The sequence below is a fragment of the Cupressus sempervirens genome, chromosome 6 (assembly GCF_028749045.1).
Source record: "Cupressus sempervirens isolate cs-2001-9-10 chromosome 6, ASM2874904v1, whole genome shotgun sequence".
Taxonomy (NCBI): domain Eukaryota; kingdom Viridiplantae; phylum Streptophyta; class Pinopsida; order Cupressales; family Cupressaceae; genus Cupressus; species Cupressus sempervirens.
In genome coordinates this window covers 607,814,021-607,832,928 of record NC_143123.1, presented here as the reverse complement: position 1 = coordinate 607,832,928, position 18,908 = coordinate 607,814,021, and the positions used below count along the sequence as shown (strand labels likewise).

The 18,908-nt window shown below is 33.8% G+C and overlaps 1 protein-coding gene across 1 annotated transcript in view; it reads right to left on the bottom strand.

Moving 5' to 3' along the window:
* LOC149553708 (threonine--tRNA ligase, chloroplastic/mitochondrial 2-like) overlaps nucleotides 1–9,130 on the bottom strand; it is a 29,154-nt gene extending 20,024 nt beyond the window's left edge. The window contains exons 1-2 of the mRNA XM_089790370.1: nucleotides 9,042–9,130; nucleotides 8,871–8,940 (exon numbers count right to left, since the gene is read on the bottom strand). Of these exons, the coding sequence (XP_089646496.1) occupies nucleotides 8,871–8,940; nucleotides 9,042–9,130 (159 nt within the window). The remainder of the gene's footprint in view (nucleotides 1–8,870; nucleotides 8,941–9,041) is intronic.
* Between the last annotated feature and the right edge of the window lie 9,778 nt (nucleotides 9,131–18,908).

Genomic DNA, 18,908 nt, shown 5'->3' with positions numbered 1-18,908 from the left:
TAGTTAGCTTTGAAACACATCCCATAGTGTAGAAGGAAGAGGAATATAGATATTGAGTTTCTAGAGAATATGAGACCAACATTCTTGCATAAAATAACACTACTAGAAAACATGATTTGAACCATTCTAATGTTCAATCGCAAAGAACACATTGGAAAGGTTGTGCAATGTTCAATTTGGAGATTTTATCATTTCTTAAAATTCTTCACTTTAGGGCTAACTATGCAAAGAAACTAGCTTTGGGAATGATAGGGGTGTTGACATTAAGTCAAGTTTGTTATTAGTGACAACACTTATTCAAATTTTGGTTTCTTATCAAGCTCATTAAAATTTTATAGTGTTTTCCATGTAATTTAGTGGTTACCAAGCTTCACAGTTCCTACCGAGCATTCCAGTGGTTACCAAGTAAATTTAGGTAGTGTGAAGTCTTATAGTTCTTACCAAGCAGCTCAATAGTTACCAAGCTTTGTAGTTTCTACTGAGTCATCAATTGTTGTGAAGCAAATTTAGTGTTAACCAAGTGATGATATGATTCATGTTTAATGAGTTTAGGCATGGTAAACATGGAATTCAGTTTCTACCAAGTTGCACAATATCTACTGAGTTGCCAGTGTAGACAGAGTTTGAGACTACTCGTAGATGATTAGTATGGACCGAGCTTCTACTTCTATCAAATGCATGATGATTTTGAGTAATGATAGTGGATGTTGTGTATCAGAACTTCACCAAGTTAGTCTTGAGAACTTGAGTCTCTTCATATTGGCTAACTTTGTAATTTTGTAAATTGGATATATATATATATATATATATATATATATATATATATATATATGTATATGTATATATGTATGTATGTATGTATTTTATTGTATCATATCCATATCGACATATGTGTGCATGCATGAATGAAAAGTGAGAATGTATAATATAGGAAGCATGTGAATGTGAATGAGTAGCTAGTGTATTGTAAGGCCATATAAAAAAGGAGCAGTAGAGATATATCTGTCACAGAAAGGTGATTAGTACATCAAAATAATCTCTATCAGCAAATTAGTTGTAAGTCAGAGATCCACTATTTCATTCTAATAGGTGAACTAGTCCAAAATCCTCTAACAATGTAGACTTAACAATCTTTTGTGAAATCTCTTTACCGAGTGCATACTTCATTGTAATGTTGTAAATCCTCTAACAAGGTCGACCTAGTAGTCCTAATAGCTCCTAATAGGGTGGATCATCAGAAGTGATAATTATAAGCCTTAACAGGCCAACTTTATGCTACAGTATTGAAGTTTTTTGGGTATCATCCCCACGCTAGTTTTACTTTCTATTTGGAAGGTTTCTGGGTCACCAAATTATTGTGTTCATGTGCCGTCAATTTTTATGTTTCTAGTTTCTCTTGCATACAATTAGATCTAACTTAATGAATTAAATGATCACTAGATTATTGCAATTAAGATCTAAATTTATGGTTACTGATTCACCCCTCACCTCTTAGTAACCTAGCATAGTCTTGAATATTTCCAACAATTGGTATCAAAGCATTGCGATTCTTAGGATAAAGCTTGATAGCTTTAGCAAAGATCAAGTACAATGGAGATTTTTAGACTTGATAAAGCAATTGACAATGAAAAGCTAGATCTAGAAATTGTCATTGCACAACTCAAGAAAGCTAAGGAGAAACTCTCCCAATCTCTGAAAATAAGGAAAGAACTCGCAAATCAAATGAATGATCAACAATACATTGAAGAAAAGATTGAAGATCTTTTCCCTTCAAACAATTTAGATGAAGAAAATGATGTAATCAAAGAACTCTTAGAGAAGAATGGTTCCCTACAAGAAGAAATAAGAAAACTCAAAAGAGAACAAGAAATTCAGTCAGTAAGACTATGTGAAATCTTGGATCAAAGGAACAAGGTGAAAGAATATTTGGATGGAAGAAACAATGAGATCCAAAACCAATCCCTTCAGCATGAAAATCTTATAGATCAAATCTCCAATACAAATGAAGAAATTATGACTCAAAGATAGATCAATGAAAGATTAAGGAATGATCTAAATTTAGAAAGACAAATCAATGAAAGAATAAGAAGTAAGCTGAGATCTAAAAAGAAAATTAGTGAAAGATTGAAAAATGACCTAAACATTGAAAAACAAGTCAATGAGAGAATGGTGAAATTCCAATCAGACATGAATTAACTAAATGAGTAGAATCTCTATAGACGAAAAGTTAAAGTAGGAATTGGATACAAAGAAGAAGGTGAATCCTCCAAACAAGGTGCTCAAAGGAATCAAAGACCTACCTGCAATCACTTTGGTAAGAAAAGTCATACATCAAACAAATGTTGGAGGAATGGAAAATAAAAATTCAATGGTAAATGTTACAATTGCAATCAGCATGGTCACAAGGCTAATGAATGTAAAGAGAAACCAAAATTTGAAGGCAAATGTCACAAACACAAGAAACAAGGTCACAAGGCATCAATTAGAACCAAGTAATTCAATCCAACAAATAAAATGGTGAAACCAATATTTGCTTAGGACTATAACACTTGGTGCAAATGTCATTATTATGGAGAGTAAGGACATATTGGCATGAATTGTGTTCAACATCACACAAGGAAAGGAGACACCACCATAAGATGTTTCACTTGTATAGAACTTGGTCATCTAGCCAAGAATTGCATGAATACAGGCAGAATTGAAGATGAAAAGAAAGAAAAAGTAGATAACATCAAAAAGAAAATGAGGTAGCAATGGATTCCTAAATACACTGAGGAAGCTAGTCCAAGCAATGATGGTCATGTCACTCAAGAAGTGGTTAACTCGACCATTTCCAACTAAGTTATTAAGTAAGAACTAGAACTATGTTATCGTGATCACATCTAAATAGTTTCAAAATTGAAAGGAAGAAAAGATCCAAATAAGTATTCAAGATATACAAGGATCACAAAAAATTAGTATCAGTTATCACCAAGAAAGGTTGGGTCATGGACTCTACCAAGTAAGGTCGAGAGTAACTAGTCATACATGTTTGGTTATCGAATTATGAAGTATTCACTGAGCGATCTGAACAGAGAGTGGATGACAACATGTCAACCATAATGATGTCATCATAGCTACTTTCATACCAAGCATTAATGGAAAAATGTTATCAAAAGCAAAAATTTTAATTCATTTTTCACCAAAATTTTAAAGTGTTGTTGTGATTAAGCGAATTGTAGAGTGATCAAGCAATTTCGAGAAAAAATTGCAATAAAATTCTGACATTTTCCATAGCCTATTGAGTAGTCATTATAGCATCAAGCAGTAGTAACAAGGAAAAGAAAGAGTAAAAAATGTTGGCTCAAGGAGTCAAATGGATACCACAAGATTTCAAACTTATACCAGCAATTGCAGAAACCCTCAATCCAAATGGAGCACAATCGTAGATCCCTCCTAAGGTACTACTCATTAATGATATCTGGACTCATTTTTAGTGTACAATTCAAGAAATGGAAACCCTAGAAATGGATGATGCCCTAGGTGAATTGTGTGTGAATGGTATTCTTAAACCCAAGCATAAGAACTTGGAAGATAAGGGTTTAACCCACATTCCTCACTTGCCCCAAAGTTTCCAAATCAAATGCATAAGATACATCCTAAGTCAATTTCATAGTGGTTAGTTATGGCTTGAGCAACTATTTTTGATCACTGAGAAGATAATTTATCAAGTGAAGACCAAGCTTGAAGATGATTGAGACTATTATTAACTTAAAAATACTACATTGGTAGCATAATTTGTATATTGTACACATCTCAAGCTAGGGAAGCCTTTTGAAGTATTTTTAAAATTTTTCTCTCCAAAGCCAAAGCTACTAAAACCCTAGGTCAGGCAGAGTTAGAGAAGAAAAACCTAGCTGAGTGGGATGGTAGAGGCATGAAAGTTAGTAGTGTAATAGATGCAAAACTGAAATTTGACATACATGTGATAGCACACAAGATATACAGTTCTAGTTGTCTGAATAGTGTATCATGTGAAGTAGTAGACTTGGCATTCAAAGGTGTGTAGAATAATCTATTATATGATCTTGTTGGAAATATTCAAGAAAAATCTGTCACTAACAATTAGTGACCCAAAAAAATGAGTACATTAATTATTGATGAAATTTTTATCATATTAAAAAAAAAATTAACTTTTTTATTACTTTTATTACTCACTCATCAATTTTTTTGGAGTGCCCCTTATTGGAAATATTTAAGATTGTGAAGAATAATCTATCATTTGTTAGAAATGGCCAGTACACAACTCAAGAAAGCTAGAGAGAAACTTTCCTAAGCCCTAAAAAGAAGGAAGGAAATTACAAATTAGATGAATGATCACTAGTACATTTAAGAAAATATTGAAGATATTTTTCCTTCAAGTAGTTCAGATGAAGAAAATGATGCAATCAAAGAACTCTTAGAGAATAATGGTTCCTTGCAAGAAGATACAAGAAAGCTGAAAAGAGAGCAAGAAATCCAGTTAGTAAGGCTATGTGAAGTCTTCGAGCAAAGGAACAAGATGAATGAAGAAATGGATGGAAGAAACAATGAAATCCAAAACCAATACCTTCAGTATGAATATCTTATAGATCAAATCTCCAATGGAAATGAAGAAAGTATGAGTCAAAGATAGATCAATTAAAGATTAGGGAATGTTCTAAATTTAGAAAGACAAATCAATGAAAGAATAAGAAGTGAGTTGAGATCTAAAAAGAAAATAGTGAAAGATTGAAAAATGACCTAAACGCTAAAAATCAAGTAAATGAGAGAATGATGAAATCAACTAAATGAGTAGAATCTCTATAGACAAAAAGGTAAAGAAGGAATTGGATACAAAGAAGGTGAATCCTCCAAATAAGGTGCTCAAAGGAATCAAAGACCTACTTGCAATCACTATGGTAAGATCGGTCATAAATCAAAAAAATGTTTGAAAAATGGAAAATCAAAATTCAATGGTAAATGTTACAATAGTAATCAGCACGGTCACAAGGCTAATGAATGTAAAGAGAAACCAAAATTTGAAAGAAAATGTCACAAATGCAAGAAACAAGGTCACAAGGCATCAAATTGTAGAACCAAGTCATTCAATCTAGCAGAGCAAATTGTGAAAGCAATATTTGGTTGGGACTATAACACCTGGTGTAGATGTCATTACTATGGAGAGTATGGACACATTGGCATGAACTATGTTAAACATCACACAAGGAAGAGAGATACCTCCATAAGATGTTTCACTTGTATAGAACTTGGTCATCTAGCCAAGAATTGCATGAATATAGGTAGAATTGAAGATGAAAATAAAGAAAAAGTAGATAACATCAGAAAGCAAATGAGATAATAATGGATTCCTAAATCCACCAAGGAAGCTATTCTAGGCAATGTTGGTAATGTCACTCAAGAAGTGGGTGACTCCACAATTTCAATCTAAGTTCTTAGGTAAGAACTCAAACTACATTATCATGATCACATCTAAATAGTTACAAAATTGAAAGGAAGCAAAGATCCAAATCAGTATTCAAGATACAAGGGGATCACAGAACATTAGCATCATTTATCACCAAGTAAGGTTGGGTCATGGAATCTAATGAGTAAGGTTAGGAGTAACTAGTCACACATGTTTGGCTACTGAGTTATGAAGTATTTACTGGGTGATCCGAATAGATAGTGGATGATAGCATGTTATGCATAATGATGTCATCACAACTACTTTTTTCCCAAGCATTAATGGCAAAACATTATCGAAAGGCAAGAAATTGAATTCATTTTTCACCAAAATCTCAAAGTGTTTTTGTGATCAAGCGAATTGCAAAGCAATCAATCAATTTTGAGCATAATTTGTAGGAAATTTTTTGAAGTTTTCCATAACCTGCTGAGTAGCCATTGCAACATCAAGCAGTAGCATCAAGGCAAAGAAAGGGTCAAGTACAATAAACCCTTGATCCAAATGGAGCATAATCATAGATCCCTCCTAAGGTACTACTCATTAATGGTATCTGAACTCATTTTAAGTGTGCAATTAAAGAAATTAGGACCCTAGAGATGGATGATGCCCTAGGTGAATTGTGTGTGAATGGTGTTCTTAAACCCAAAAATAAGCACTTGGAAGATAAAGGTTTAACCCACATTCCCTACCTACCATGAAGTTTCCAAATCAAATGGATCAGATACATCCTAAGCCAAGTTCACAATGGTAAGTTATGTCTTCAGAAAGTAGTTTTGATCACTAAGAAGATGAATCATCACATCACTGGTCTCCCCATGCTCACCAAAGACAAATCCACTAAAACCCTAGGCCTACCAAAGTTACAGAAGAACACCCTAGCCAAGTGGGATGGTAGAGGTATGAAAATTAGTAGTGTAATAGATGTAGAACTGAAATTTGGCATAGATGTGATAGCACACAAGATCTATAGTTCTAGTCATCTAAATAGTGTGTTTTGTGAAGTAGTAGACTTGGCATTCAAAGTCGTGAAGAACAATCTGTCATATGATCTTGCAGACTTGTTGAAATAGTTCAACAAAACATAGAAAGTATAAGGACATCCAATAACAATCCTTGTAAATTTAGTTCATTGTTGACATGTTTATTTTTCTATATTCAAAAGTTTTTCCCTTCCAAAGGTACAGTCGTATGGAGAAAGAACGTGCTAGTTTTGTATCAGATCAACGAGTATATTGCAGAAATGGGTTAGAATTTTGTTAGCATAATGGATAACAACTGTATGCCTTCAAGGAGAAAATGAAAAATAATTTGGGATTTCAAATATATTGGTTAAAGACTACAAAGATGATGTTTGTTTCATCATAGACAATGACAAAGTCTACATTCAGGTAGTAATTCCAAGAGTTTTATGGGTAAAACCTCTTCCCTGTGAGGTAAACATTGATGAAGCAAAAGACATAATTGAGGCTTGATAAACGAACCTGTTAATCCAAAGGCACCACACTTTGGAACATTTGATGAGGCCAAGGTAAGAATAGAGCTTAAAATCAAGCTTCCAAAGGTAGTTAACAAAAGCAAGAGGAGAATAGAAAAACTCAAAACTAGCACACCTCTTTTGTTGACCGAGGGTAAAGGAGAAGATGATGCTAAAGAAGCAAAGGATGAATATGAGTTAAAAAAGGAAGAAGATCTAGTGAAGAAGAAAGGAAAGGTGATCATCACCAAGCCACCCAAGCCATCCATTAAAGTGTTTACTAGAAGACCCATGAAGAAAGGTTGTGAAGTTGTGTTTAGTAAGCCTCCTCTAACCTTCTAGGAAAGACTAAAACAAATAGAAGAAGGTTTAGGCATAACAAACTTCAAATCATTAAAGTATGAGACTAGGATAGAGGCTAAGAAGAAATAGATTGAAGAATTGGTGCTAGCCAAGATGGGTAAATGAAGTATTCCCCTGATCAGATAGCCTCTCAGATTTCTAATGATCTATTAGAGAGATTGAAGCCAAGATGGGACTCATCCATGAAGACATAAAGATATATCTATGAACAATGCTTGAGGCAATTGTTACCAAGCATCACCAATGGTGAGGTAAAAGAGTCTATGAAGAAAAATGAAGACAAGATGACTCTTAGATTTCATACTTGATTAATTTTTTGAAAAGATATAGAGCATGTAGTCGAAATGCTACAGACATGTGGAAGAATATTTATCACCTACATAAACCAAGTGACTTTGTTGGTGTAAATAAGTATTTACTTATTATGCTTACTTAAGTTTACTTATGTTAATGAATTATTTAATTATTTTGCACTATTTTATTATTAATTTAGGTGAGACACTTAGGAGTCTGTGTACTCTCATTGAGTTATGCAACTCTAATTGTGCACATGGTGTCTACAACATAGGAGTATCCATCATTCATTGAGTTATCATGATGACAATTTAGCACATGTTGTCTACATCACTGATTTGCATGCTACACCATTGCAGGCTTATCCTCACATCATTGCACTTAATCTTGTGCTTAATGAAGGATAACCCATATTTGGTGGACATGTGCCTAGTTGTATGACATATCATGATGCTGACTTCTATGCATTCTAGAAGCTCTCCTAAGTCCTTTATATTTAGGCACTCCTAGTGTACTCTCAGCTAGTTATTGAATGAATATAATTATTCTAATCATACTCTGTCTATTTTGGTCTACTGTGTGCTTGTGTTGAGTTCTTTAGTTCTTGGGTGAATTCTAGCCTAAGAAAAATTCGAACATGGTATCAGAGCTGAGGGATATTCTCTACATATAGCCATTTTGAGACAGTTTATGCTTCAGCAGCTCAACACAAATCCAGAGGATTCGTAGAAATTGGGATCATTTAGAGCCAGATCTGACCTCACCATTGAATCTAGAACATCAATTTAGTGAAGATCGACTATAAATTTTCCTAAATTTGGTGAAAGTTGATCATGAGGAAAAATTGTTTTTGCAAATCGAAACTCAGAGGCCCCGATCTGCAATCTGGGTATGGTCATTTTCGGATCTATGTCATTGAATTTTTAGATCTGAAGTTATTTTTCATCTCTATCATTATCTGGTATTTTTCAAAAATATTTCAAAATTATTATTGCCTGATCAGAGAAAAATTTTGGCAGTACTAGGTCATCACACCCCATCTTATAGATTATTTTATTTTTGCGTAGGGACATTATTCCTTATCACTACGTGCAACATATATTATAGTGTCGTACAACATCTAACGACACTATAATTTTTGGCTTGTGCAATTAAAATTTGGTTGTTTCTTTGCAAAATCTAGTGGCCATGGGCTAAATTCCACCTAGTCCACAGAATTCTAATCCATCGGTGACCAACCCATAATCTGATGGGCTTCCTCTTTTGTTAAATCACCTGCAGAAGTTTACATTTAAAAAGAACTTTTTGCTTGACACCACCCAATGTGGGACCAATTCCCCAACATCTAGAATCATGTGGAGTATATTCTAGCAATGTGAACATAATCCTGATGGCTCCCTAGATCAAAATTTGGCATCGCTAAATACACCTCCAGCAGCGCTTCACAGAGATCTGGCAGTTTCCAAAGCTTTCGACGTAGCTCCTCCACTATCCATAAAGACATGTGACACTTGCTGAATCACTACTGCAGCCATGTCTACTGTCACATAGGCCACAAGGTAGATTTTTCAGACCATTAATCACCCAGACCAAGTTAGCACATGTCATCGGCCACATGGATATTTTTGTATGGTCTACACATGTGACATCATCCTGACATCTTTCTAATTCCATACGAGGGCTGGAAGATGCTGACATCATCAGTTCCTGATCTTAAAATTGACGCCCATCTAGAAGTCAAAATAGGGAAAATTATAACTACTACGATGGCCATAATTTAACCTCAAATTTCCCTAATGCAACCCCTCTCCTAATTCATTTTGGTTTTTGCAGTCTGACTTCAGGGTGCCATAACTCGCACATTTGGACTCCAAATTAGGTGAAATTTTTTTTGAAATTAGGTTGAGTTTTCTATATTTTTTAGTGGTGTAGCTATTTTCTTGTTTTGATGCATGAATTGTTCATAATTTTCATTTTTTGGGGACTATACCTAGATAATCCTGCATTTTGCAACTTCAAATGCTTCGTATGGGCACATCTTGAGTCAAAAATAGGTTCCATTTTTTTTTTTAAGTTCTTTTTTTTGTCTAATTTCTAGATATGGCATTAGATTATAGTGTTGTGTGGATAGAATTTTCACTTTTAGAACTAGGCCCTTTCTTTGCTTTATAATGCTTCAGAATTGTAGCACTTTGTAAAGTTTTAGTTTTGAACTCCATTAAGAAGTTGTAACAAGCAAAATTAGAAGTCTACGAAAGCCAAAATTGGCAAGTGGCCCATTTTAATCACACCACTGATAAAATGCCCAAAGCATCTATTTTGGGGGGGTTTCTTGATTTAGTGAAAAGGGGGGTGTTCTTGGTTTTGTGTTCTCTCTTTTCTACACTTTTCCTTCATTTTTTGCATTATGGGAAACTTTAATTTTCCTAAATTAACTCCTCATAACTATGCTTCATGGTCAATCAAAATGTTGTATCACTTAATGCATAATGGAGTTTCACAATATGTAGATGGTACTCTTCTTAAAGTAGTAGGTGATAATGTTTTTGGAAGTGATATTTCAAATTGGATAGCAATGGATAGAAAAGCCTTAGGTGATATATGTTTGGGGGTAGATGATAAGATCATTTATCAAATCAAGAAATGTACTACATCTAAGGAAGCTTGGGATACCCTCGAAAGCCTTTATGGTAATGTGTTTGAAGATGAGCTTGTTTCCTTAGATCCTAAGTCATATGACTCAATAAAGGAATTCATCATTAAGGTGAATGAATTAAGAACAAAGCTTACTGATTGTGGGAGTTCTGTAACAGATGACAAACTAATCTATCTCATTCATAACAAGATGCCATCAGAGTATTCCACATTTGTATATTCTTTTAACACCTCAAAAACTACCTTAGGCTCTGTCTACAAGAAAGTCATTTTGATGAATATGCTAAACTATTGGATGATGAAGAAAAGAAGTTGAAATCAATGGGGATTCTCACATCACCTCAGTCCAAAGCATTGGTGGCCAACAATGAGGGTTCTCAAAATTTAGCTACACAATCTTCAAATAAAGGAAAGGGTAAAAAGAAGTGGAAGAAGGACAAATCTGAGGATGCAGAAAAGAAAACACCACAATCCAATCAACAAGGAAAGTCCTCAAATTCAAACAAGAAAGGGGACAATAATAAGGAGAAGAAGAAGTGTGCTTATTGCAAGAAATTGGGTCATGAAGAGCATGAGTGTTATCTCAAAAAGATTGATGAGTTAACCAACACCATGAAGAAACATAATGTTCCATTGCCTAATGCTTACAAGGATAAAGGATCATCTTTAGATTCAAAGGGAAAAGGGAAAGCATCCATGGTAAATGCAAACTCTTCAAAGGAATGGATATTTGACCCAGGTGCCTCATATCCTATGGGTTCTTCAAGAAAGGATTTTTCTTTATTGAATCACTCAAAGGTACCACACATCTTCATGGGAAATGATAGCAAAATGGAAGTTGAAGGAAAAGGTAATGTGGAAATGGAAAATGGAGAGTTTAAAGAGGTTCTCTATGTTCCAAACCTAAGTTCAAATCTCCTATCAATCTACCAAATCACTCACCTTGGAGATGGACATAGAGTTGAGTTCCTTCCTGACTCAGTAAAAGTGCATAGTCTTAGAGATGATTCCTTTGTTGCAGTGGGGAAAGTGGATGATAACAAAAGGTTGTACTCTTTCTCTCATTGTGTACCCAAGTCTCCTTCAAAGGCCTTGTTATCTCAATCAAATTCCAATATGCAATTATGGCATGAGCAGTATGGTTATCTTGACTACTACTATCTTCAGCAACTTTGCACATACCACATGGTGAAAGGTCTACCTCACATCAACTTTTCTAAGGGTGAATGTTCAATAGATTCAATGGATATCCATCCAGAGGGGAAGTTATAGAGAGAAACAGTTCTTTGTGATAGGTTCTTCAACTAGTTGAGAAAGTTTTAGAGACATCACTTATCCATGGGATTCTTTCCATGCACAGCAGAAGCATCTCATTTGTACCCTTGGTCTTATTTCTTCCTAAGGGGAGGAACAACATTCTATAGTCTTGGATTAGCTTCTTCATCAGAGCAGTCATTGTTCAGCATTCTTCTTTGGGAGGGGGAGCCCATCCTATCTCTCTTCCTCTTCTCATCATTCTCTTATGTATATACCGGATGTATGTCATAATGGGGGGCTCTTGATTACTCCATCCATCCATGCATCCTTATTTATCTCTCTTTTTGGGGGATGGTTTTTCCCATGTGGTTTTCCCTCTTTCTCTGCTTTATGAGAAATTGCATATCATTATGTACATGGGTACCTAACATGGCCTAGTAGCCGGGACCCATATTGCATTTCATCCTAGATTTTGTAAGCTTAAGGGCATTCCCCTAAGTTTCACTTAAGGGGGGGGTGTTGGTGTAAATAAGTATTTATTTATTACACTTACTTAAGTTTACTTAGGTTAATGCATTATTTAATTATTTTTCATTATTTAATTATTATTTTAGGTGAGACACTTAGGAGTCTATTTAGTCTCATTGAGTTACACAACTCTAATTATGCACATGGTGTCTACAACATAGGAGTATGCATCATTCACTGAGTTGTCATGATGACAACTCAATTATCCGCACTCCTCATTTAGCACATGTTGTCTACACCACTAATTTGTGTGCTACACCATTGTAGGCTTATCCTAACATCATCACACTTAATCTCATTCTTAATTGAGGATAACCCATATCTGGTGGACATGTGTTTGGTTGTATGACATATCATGATGCTGACTTCTATGCATTCTAGAAGCTCTCCTAAGGCCTTTATATTCAGGCACTCCTAGTGTACTCTCAACTAGTTATTGAATGAATAGCATCATTCTGATCATACTCTATCTATTTTGGTCTACTATGTGTTTTTGTTGAGTTCTTTAGTTCTTGGGTGAATTCTGGCCTAAGCCAAATTCTCACAAACTTTCCAGTAGAAGTCAAGGATGATGACAGTGATGACAAGGAAGAAGAAACAAACTTTGAGACAATACAATTTGACAATGAAGACATTGAAGAAGATAAAGAGGAAGAAGCTACTGAGGAAGTCAAAGAAGATGATGAGGAGACTGATCCTATGAAGATAGTAGTAGTAGTGATTTCCTTACTTCCTAATTCTCCAAGTAAATTGGCAGCTACATCAAGTTTGGAGTCAGCTTTAGCAAGTTTGATTGTGACCACAGTAGATACATTAAATGTCCAATAACTCTTTGCTCCTTCATAGCTCAGCACAACACCAATGGAAGTGTCTACCACTTCATCTACCAAGCTTCTTGAGTCACTTTCTTCAGCAGTGAGTACAACATGTTCTATAATTTTCTATTCTTCAGCAATAAATATAGTTTTGAGTTCTACAATTTAGGATTCTATAGTTTTGTTTTCTACAGCTTTGGATACTTTTGTAAGTATATCAATTTTGGATTTAGTAAGCATTCTAGTCAATATTCCATTTGTTGGTACTATATCAATTTTTACTGCTAGTCCTACTATATTTGCTATTGTTTCCATTTCAAATTCTAAGGTAGTATGTACAAAGGTAGTTGAACCTAAGTCTCAACCAAGTACAAGGCTTTTGAGTGGAAGGGAGATAGAGGAGGATATTAATATAGATTAGGAGATTGAGATTCCAAAGTGGGATTTTGATAATGCCACTGCAAATCAAATGCAAATAGCTAGTCAAATCCTCGATAAGAAAGTGAAACAAAAGAAATTGAGAGAGGAAAGAGACAGAGAATATAAAATCATAGAAAGTGCTAAGAATATTTTGACTAAGGTAATAGGTGTTGAAGTTGATACTTCTCAACACATTTTTTTTCAATTGGAAGAAGTAGTGTAGAAGTTTAATGACGACTCTAGTGGTCAAGAAAAATTGATAGAGAAAGAAGAGAAGAAATTTGATAAAAAAGTGCTTGAGCACATTGCTCAACAAATTGCTATTCAACAAGTGGAGCTTTCATCAATTTTGACTAATCTTGAAAACCCTTGCACAAATGTAACATCACATTTTAGAAAATTATGTAATGTTACTGAGTTCACAAAGGAAATAAACAGAAAATTGAATAAGATTGATGAAGATTTGATGGCTAGTGCACAATAGTTGCAACTTGACCCTAGTTCAAGCTCTGCACATCAGACTAAAATTAGATTCCTATTAGATATGTAGGCAGAATTATTGAGAGAAAAAGAAAGGATCCGATCTTCACTAATAAATATTTAGAATATGATCCTTCCCGTCATGGACATAATGTAGAAGCACATTGTTTACTCAAAAACATTGATCCATGACAACAAATTCTCAATTGTAGATCACATGATAGAAATCTCTACAGAAGTCCAAATTGCTCTACATATGTGCAAAGTTTTGCAAGAAAATTGGGATACGAATTTAGCACTCATACTTAAGGTTCATCATGAGTTTCTTTCTTATATTGGTGTCTCTATGTAAATAAATTTTGAATAAATCTTTGGCATTATTGTCAAAAAGGAGGAGAAACAGAATATATTTGAGAAATAGAATGTGAATATGTGTGTGTGTGTGTGTGTGTGTGTGTGTGTGTGTGTGTGTGTGAGTCAATATGTATGTATATATGGGGAGAAACACTTATCATGTATATTGTATGGGGGGAGAATTATGAAAAGCAAAGGAAAGCATATTGTATATACTTACAAAGACAATTTTTTTTAAATCTCAAAATATTATACCAGTACCAAGCCTGTATCACACTGTATATAAGTTTTGGTTGATAAGTGTTTTTGTCACTAATGCCAAAGGGGGAGATTGTTGACATTAATTCAAGTTTTTTATTAGTGACAACACTTATTAAAATTATTTTTGGTTATGAAGCTCATTAAATAGTCTACAATGTTTTCCATGTAATTTAGTGGTTACCAAGCTTCACAGTTCCTACTAAGCATTCCAATGGTTACCATGTGAACTTAAGTAGTGTGAAGTCCTACAGTTCTTACTGAACAGATCAGTGGTTACCAAGCTTCATAGTTTCTACCAAATCATTAGTTCTTGTAAAGAGAAGTTAGTGTTAACTGAGTGATGAGATGATTAGTGTTTATCAAGTTCAACCATGGTAAATGTGGAATTTAGTTTCTACTAGGTTACATAGTATCTACCGAGTTGCTAGTGTAGACCAAGTTCAAGACTACTCTGAGATGATTAGTATAGATTGAGCTTCTACTTATACTAAATGCATAATGATGTTGAGTAATGAAAATGGATTCCATGTATCAGAACTTCACCAAATCAGTCTTCAGAACTTGAGCATCTTCATATTGGCCAACTTTGTGATTTTGTAAATTGGATTGATATATCTGTGTGTGTGTGTGTGTGTGTGTGTGTGTGTGTGTGTGTGTGTGTGTGTGTGTGTGTGTGTGTGTGTGTGTGTGTGTGTGTGTGTGTGTGTGTGTGTGTGTGTTTGTGTGTTTGTGTGTGTGTGTGTGTGTGTGTGTGTGTGTGTGTGTGTGTGTGTGTGTGTGTGTGTGTGTGTGTGTGTGTAATGTATTGTATCATATCCATATAGATATATGTGTGCATGCATGAATGACAAGTGAGAGTGAAGAATATAGGAAGCATGCAAATGTGAATCAATATCTAGTGTATTGTAAGACCATATCAGCAAGGAGTAGTAGAGTTATATCTATCACATAAAAGTGATCAGTACTTCAAAAGAATCTCTATCATAAAATTAGTTGTAAGTTAGAGATCCATTGTTTCATTCTAACAAGTGAACCAATGCAATATCCTCTAACAAGGAAGACTTAATAGTCTTTTGTCAAATCTCTTTATCAAGTACATACATCATTGTATGTTTGCAAATCCTCTAACAAGGTGGACCTAGTAGTCCTAATTTCTCCTAATAGGGAAGATTATCAGAAGTGATCATTTTAAGCCTTAACAAGCCAACTTTATGTTGCAGTATTGAAGTTTTATGGGTATCATCCCCAACCTAGTTTTACTTTCTATTTGAAAGGTTTCTAGGCCACCAAATTATTGTGTTCATGTTCCATGAATGTTTATCTTTCCAGTTTCTCATGCATACAGTTGGATCTAACTTAATGAATTAAATGATTACTAGATTATTGCAATTAAGATCTAAATAGGATAAAGTTTTATGGTTACTAATTCACCCTTCCCCTCTCAGTAACCTAGCATAGTCTTGAATTCCAACAAGGGGCACTCCAAAAAAAATTGAATGTGCTGCATTGGGGTCCATTCTCTTTCCATTTCAAGGTAGCCTTGCAACCCATCTTGATTAAGTATGTTCCATATTTTTCTAGAGTCCAAATAACATAATCTTTCTGATTTGATAAGAAACCAATCTCATCTTTGACTATGTATTGGAAAGAAGTTTTATAGTCTTTAGATAGTGGAAGAAGACACAAATCTCTCCAAGCTACCTTTCCTATGAAAATATTTACATGATCAATGTAATCTTCTAAAAATATTTAGTAGTGATATTGAAAGTTCTTGATGTACTTCACTTCTAGAAGAGAAGATCAAGAGATTGGAGAGCAACCATTCCAAGAGATATTCAAAAACATATTTTTTTCCTCATTGTTGATTTTCCATATGATTTATTTTTAAGTTATCCCTCTTGATACAAAAATGAGGTTGCAAATTTTTAAGCCTTTGGACAATCTAGGGTAGTAATGATTCTCATGGGGTCCTATCAATCATGGTATTTCTACTGGATAATCTAGTACCATTTTTTGTGAGGGTGTTCACATACCTACAAAACTAACTTCCCCCTAAACACCATATTTATTGTAGAAAGGCCTTCAATGATGATCATGTCTTTATTTTTAGTAACTCCCATCTCTTGTATGGAGATAAGATGTATTTTGTGTTCTCCTTTCATGGTACTAGACCATAAGAAATCCCAAACAATTTTCTCAATTTGAGAAATAATGCCAGCTGAATCTTTGAAAATGGAGAAGTAGTAATTCAAGATGGTAGACATGACAAAATCAATAAGTAGTTTTATTGAAAAGAGTGAAAACCAATATAATTCCCAATCAAGGGTTACTATGCTAGATTCTATCAATAATCAATTTCTAGTTTGTGACTTTGCTGGGACTCATGAAAAAAGGGAATGCCAAGATATGTAGAAAGAAGGTTATCCCTTGAAAAATATATAATTTTTCTCTTGATTAATTTGGTTTTGGTATAAATGGGCCAACTAGTTATAAGAGATAAAAGAAATACCCTCTAATTATTGGTTCTATTTTATATTAGACATTACCCATTATAATCAAATTGTCATCAAAAGACCTTTACAAAATGAAACATAAACTATATCGACTAATTAACCTCATAACCCTTACATGAGCCTTGTTTCCTAACATTAACATATTTGGACTCAAATTACATGTAAATTCTACTATTAGCACTAATTATATCATCATTGATCTTATAGGTATTAGTACAAAATAAATTTCCATAGATTTCCTTATTGTTATTTAAATGCTTGGTTTTATCCATATAACTCCCTTGGAGTTAATGTTGAGTGGGTTGCACATGAAAGGAAAGGTGTGTGTGGCTCCCTTGCAGTGAGGAGATTGAGAAAGTCTAAAAGAGAAATATATATCTAACTGAAGGTTTAATTAGTTGGGATTGATGAGGGGATGAAAAATTAGAAAATAAAAAATTATAACATGATCTAGTTGTGATCAAAACTAGAGTATTGGATGGGATGTGAGAAAGTTATTAAACTTTAAGAATAGGATGTGAGACCAAGGAAAAATCTAATTTGAGAGCTACTTATAATAATGTATTAGATGATCATAAAAAAATGAGATTCATCAGAGATGTTTGTAAATTGGTATAGTTAGAGTTCGTGAGTATTAGGAGTTGGGTGAATGAGAACAAAACAATTGGGTATTATGAATATAAATGGCTAAAATGTTGAAGGGAAAGAATTATTGATGAGTATTACAAATAGTGAGTCCTATAATGAACATCCAATTAGTATTTTAATTATTTGATCAAAGATGAGTGAGTGTGGATGGGAATAGGTCTAGGTAGTCATAATGTGGATCCAGTGTTCTTTAATAAGGCTTGAAAAGTGTCATAGATATATTTTGAGGAGTTTGAGTGGAGATTGGGGTGATTTTAAGTTCATTTATAGTTCAATATCAATTTAGAGTAAATTCAAGAAATTTAGCTGATAATGATGTATTTAACTAATAATGATGAGTGAGTGATAAAAGTAATTAAAATGTTAAATAATGTTTTAATATGATAAAAATTACATCAATAATTAATTTAATCATTTGTTTGGGTAACTAATTATTAGTGACCAATTGTTTAGTCATTTATTTGATCAATTATTTGGTCACTTATCTTTGTCTAACTTTGTGATTTTACCCAATGATCAAATTTGTCATTTATTTAGTTAGTTATACTTATAAAAAATGTAAAACATGGCTAGAATTTGATCAATTTTTTTCATGTGACTAAGATTTTTAGTCATGGGACTAAATGTTTTAGTCATGTAGTCATTTATTTACTAATATTCTACTAGTGAAAGTTTGATGAGGTTACACCTAGCAGGAATTGGAGATGGTGCAATACATTTTGTGGACAATGTATATATAGAAATAACAATTCTTCCTATAACAACTCAACATCTAAAAGAGAAGCAAGAACATAACCAAGCTATGTAGGAGATTTCATTGGCCCTAATCTATGTCAATATTGATGATATTAAAACCTATGCAAATGTTAAAGAAATGTAGGATACATAGCAAACCATCTGTTGAGGAGACAAAAATTTCTTGAGAGAAAAATCAAAGAGCTTGAGAGGTAAGTTTGATGCAATGAGAATGAAAGAAGGGAGAATATAGTCTAGTATTTTGGAAGAATCAAAGAGGTTGTAAATTCTATTAGAGGATCTATTGGAAAGATTGATGATGACACAATAAATAGTGAGCTATTTAGAACTTTACTTCCTAACTATTCTATTAGGGTTTTTGCAATACAAGAAATGAGATGTACTTTATGTGATGACCTAACACTAGAAGGTGTAATGGGTAGGCTTACTTCTTTTGAGATGTCAAACTTTGATAATTTCACTCCTATCTCTATTGAATCTTTTCTAAAATCATAATTGGTTCTTAATAAGAAAGGTAAAGGAAAATATGTGAAAAGTGATAGTGGTGTTTTTGATGATGAACTTAAAGGATTGATGGCTAGAAGACCTCCAAGAGGAAAAGGGAAATATAAAGGTAAACTTCCTAT